Consider the following 3,316-nt stretch of genomic DNA (forward strand, 5'->3'; position numbering starts at 1 on the left):
ACTTCCAAGTGCCTCATTTATGCTACGTGGTTCACTGTTTCATATGCGTTGTTGTGCGCATGTTCTGAATCTAATTGTTCAAGATGGATTATCGGTGATTGGACAAGCAATTGCAAGAATCTGTGAGAGTGTTGCTTATTGGCCAGCATCTCTTAAAAGAGAGCAAAAATTTGTTGAAGCATTACGTCAAGAAGGCATTGAAAGTACAAATAAGTTGGCTCTTGACTATAAAACTCGCTGGAACTCAACTTATTTAATGCTTGAAATTGCTTTCATTTACAAAGATATGTTTTTTCGTTTAAAGTTTTGTGAGCCACAATATAGATGTTTGCCAATTGAGGAGGAATAGGAGTTGGCAGAACAAGTTTGTTTAAAGTTGAAAATATTTTATGTTGCCACAAACTTGTTCTCTGGAACAAAATATCCGACATCTAATATTTATTTCCCAAAAGTTTGTGAAATTAGAATTGCATTGTCTAGTTGGCTCAGATGTGGGAATGATTTGATAAGGAATATGGCAGCAAAAATGCTTGACAAATTTAGCAAGTATTGGGATGTGATTCACGGTGTCTTGGGGGTAGCGAGTCTTTTAGATCCTAGATACAAAATGAAATCGTTAGATTATCTTTTTCCTCGGATCTATGGAGTTGATGGTAAATATGATATTCTGAGAATTCAAGGATCTTCATCAGATTTATTTAATCAGTACTAATCTAGGCAAGGAAGTAGTCAACCTCCTCCCAATGCAGCACCTTCTTTTCAAACTAATATTCCTTGTAGTGAGGACGATGGGTCCGTTAGTAACTTTGAGATGTATATTGCACAAGAATCAAATGTTGTCGAAGGAAAGTCAGAACTGGATTTTTATTTAGAGAAGAAAATTTTGCCTGGGAGTCCTAACTTTGACATATTGGTTTGGTGGAAGGCAAATGGGCCAAAATATCCAATCCTCTCTTTTATTGCTCGAGACATCCTTGCTATTCCTATCTCCACGGTCGCTTCTAAGTCTATATTTAGCACTGGTGGGAAGGTAGTAAGCCCATATCGCAACAAACTTCATTTAGATACATTAGAAGCATTAATGTGTGCTCAAAATTGGTTATGGGTGGATATAAAAGGCGATTATATCAAAATTTTGTTTCTTTAACATATTTGTCTTATTGTCTTTAATGTATATTTTTTATTTCTTTAACCTATTTGTCTTGTTGTCTTTAATATATATTTTGCATTCTTATTAGGTCAACAATCATGCTCGATATTTTTTGATGACACTAATGAGAAAGAAGAGGAATTATGATGACAAAGAATAGGTATGCAATTGGTTAGATATTTAGTCTTTCATGTTTTGCATGCTTCTTATGTATTTTATAATTGCAGAGAGGTGGACTTACCTGACTAGAGCATGCAAAGCTTAAGGAGACAACAACTTAGAAATTTGTGATAGAGTTTATTGTTTTGTATTTGTTCAGATTTTACTGTCTCAATTTGCTTGTTGCTCTTATGGTTATGTTATACTCTAAAAATGGATGAATGCACTTTGTCGAATGTTATTTATATATTTGGTAAGTATTCAAAAATAAATTAATATTTAAAAACTGTTTCTAAAATTAAAAATATAAAAAAAATTTGAAATTTATTAATATTTAAAAATTGACATTATAAAAAAAGGCGGGCTTGGGCCGGGCCTGGGCCGGGCCTGAGGTTATAAAAAGCCCGTCGGGCCGGGCTTGGGCTTTGCCTATCATACCCGTGGCGGGCTCGGGCTAGGCTTGGGCCTGTGTCATGAGGTCGGGCTTGGGCTTAGGCCAAGGGGTACCCGGTCTAGGCCTGGCTCGGCTCAGCCCATTGCCATCACTAAAACTGACCTCAACACAACTAGCCAACAAAACTCTTCAAAGAACGAAATCTGATACCAACAGAAATCAATAAAACTGATCTGACCTAGCTGAGATACTGAGGAACTGATCACACAGACTTGCCGAAAATATCAAGACGAAGCTAGGAAGGGTGATTGGAGCACTGTCCTCTATCACAAGTGCCCCCACGCGCTGCTCCTCTGGTGACCGGACTTCAGGGAATGGTCGATCGGCAGGAGGGGCTTCTTCCTAGGCAGGCGGTGAGAAAAAAAAGACCACTCTCCAAGGTGACTCACAAATAATGCTCACTTAGGCAGAGAAAAAGAAAACGAAATTGAGAAACAACCTAGAATTGCTCTGATACCATGTGAAAAACAGAGAACTGATTGTAATTTCACTATCTCTGTATTGATATATTATACATCAATATATAGGAAAATAAAGAACTAATCTAGGAAACAAATAATCTAATCTAGGAAATGAATAATCTAACTTCCTATTTTACAGATTTGTTCTTAATATATGTTGATTACAATTCTAATATCCTATTATAGATTTATACACTTAATCATGCAATATCTGTAAGATTTTGCATGATTATCTACAACAACCTTTTATCTTGAGTAAGGACTGCCCCAATTCCAACTCCACTAGCATCACACTCCACCTCAAACACCTTAGAGAAATCAGGAAGGGCTAGGATGGGTGTTTCACAAAGCTTCCTTTTAATCACCTTAAAAGCATCTTTTGCTTCCCTTGTCCACTCAAAATTCCTTTTCTTTAAACATTCGGTGATGGGTGACATAAGAGTACTAAAGTTGGGTACAAATCTCCTATAAAATGAGGCTAAACCATGAAAACTCCTTACTTCACTAATGGTTTTAGGTTCGAGCCAACTCCTAATTGCATTTTCCTTTGATTGATCAACCATGATTCCCTCTCCCGAAACTACATAGCCTAAGAAAATTACCCTCTCCATGAAAAACTCACACTTCTCCATCTTAGCATACAATTTTTGTTTTTTCAACACTTTAAACACTTGCCTAAGATGGTTTTTATGTTCATCCTCACTATGGCTATACACCAATATATCATCAAAATAAACAACAAAAAATCTGCCCAAAAAATGTTTAAGTATCTCATTCATCAATCTCATGAAGGTGTTTAGTGCATTAGAAATGCCGAAAGGCATAACCATCAACTCAAAAAGTCCTCATTTGGTCTTGAAGGTTGTCTTCCACTCATCCCCTTCTCTCATTCAGATTTGATGGTACCCACTCTGCAAATCGATCTTAGAGAAGATGCAAGAACTATGCAACTTATCAAGCATGTCATCAAGCCTAGGTATGGGGTACCTATACTTGATTGTAATGCTGTTGATGGCCCTACTATCCACACACATCCGAAAACTTTTATCATTTTTCGGCACCAATAAGGTTGGAATCGAACAAGGACTCATG

The 3,316-nt window shown here is 36.9% G+C and overlaps 1 protein-coding gene across 1 annotated transcript; it reads right to left on the bottom strand.

The window, feature by feature from the left end:
• Positions 1 to 2,457: 2,457 nt before the first annotated feature.
• On the bottom strand, positions 2,458 to 2,856 carry LOC116134416 (uncharacterized mitochondrial protein AtMg00860-like). Its single transcript, XM_031420092.1, has one exon. It carries the CDS (start codon positions 2,854 to 2,856, stop codon positions 2,458 to 2,460), a length of 399 nt encoding a protein of 132 aa, XP_031275952.1.
• Between the last annotated feature and the right edge of the window lie 460 nt (positions 2,857 to 3,316).

Source organism: Pistacia vera, unplaced genomic scaffold (genome assembly GCF_008641045.1).
Source record: "Pistacia vera cultivar Batoury unplaced genomic scaffold, PisVer_v2 Contig288, whole genome shotgun sequence".
Classification (NCBI taxonomy): Eukaryota; Viridiplantae; Streptophyta; class Magnoliopsida; order Sapindales; family Anacardiaceae; genus Pistacia; species Pistacia vera.

What these genes read in the sequence shown, in the direction of transcription:
- LOC116134416 (XM_031420092.1), bottom strand. Translation starts at nt 2,856, where the DNA reads ATGGAGAAGTGTGAGTTTTTCATGGAGAGGGTAATTTTCTTAGGCTAT.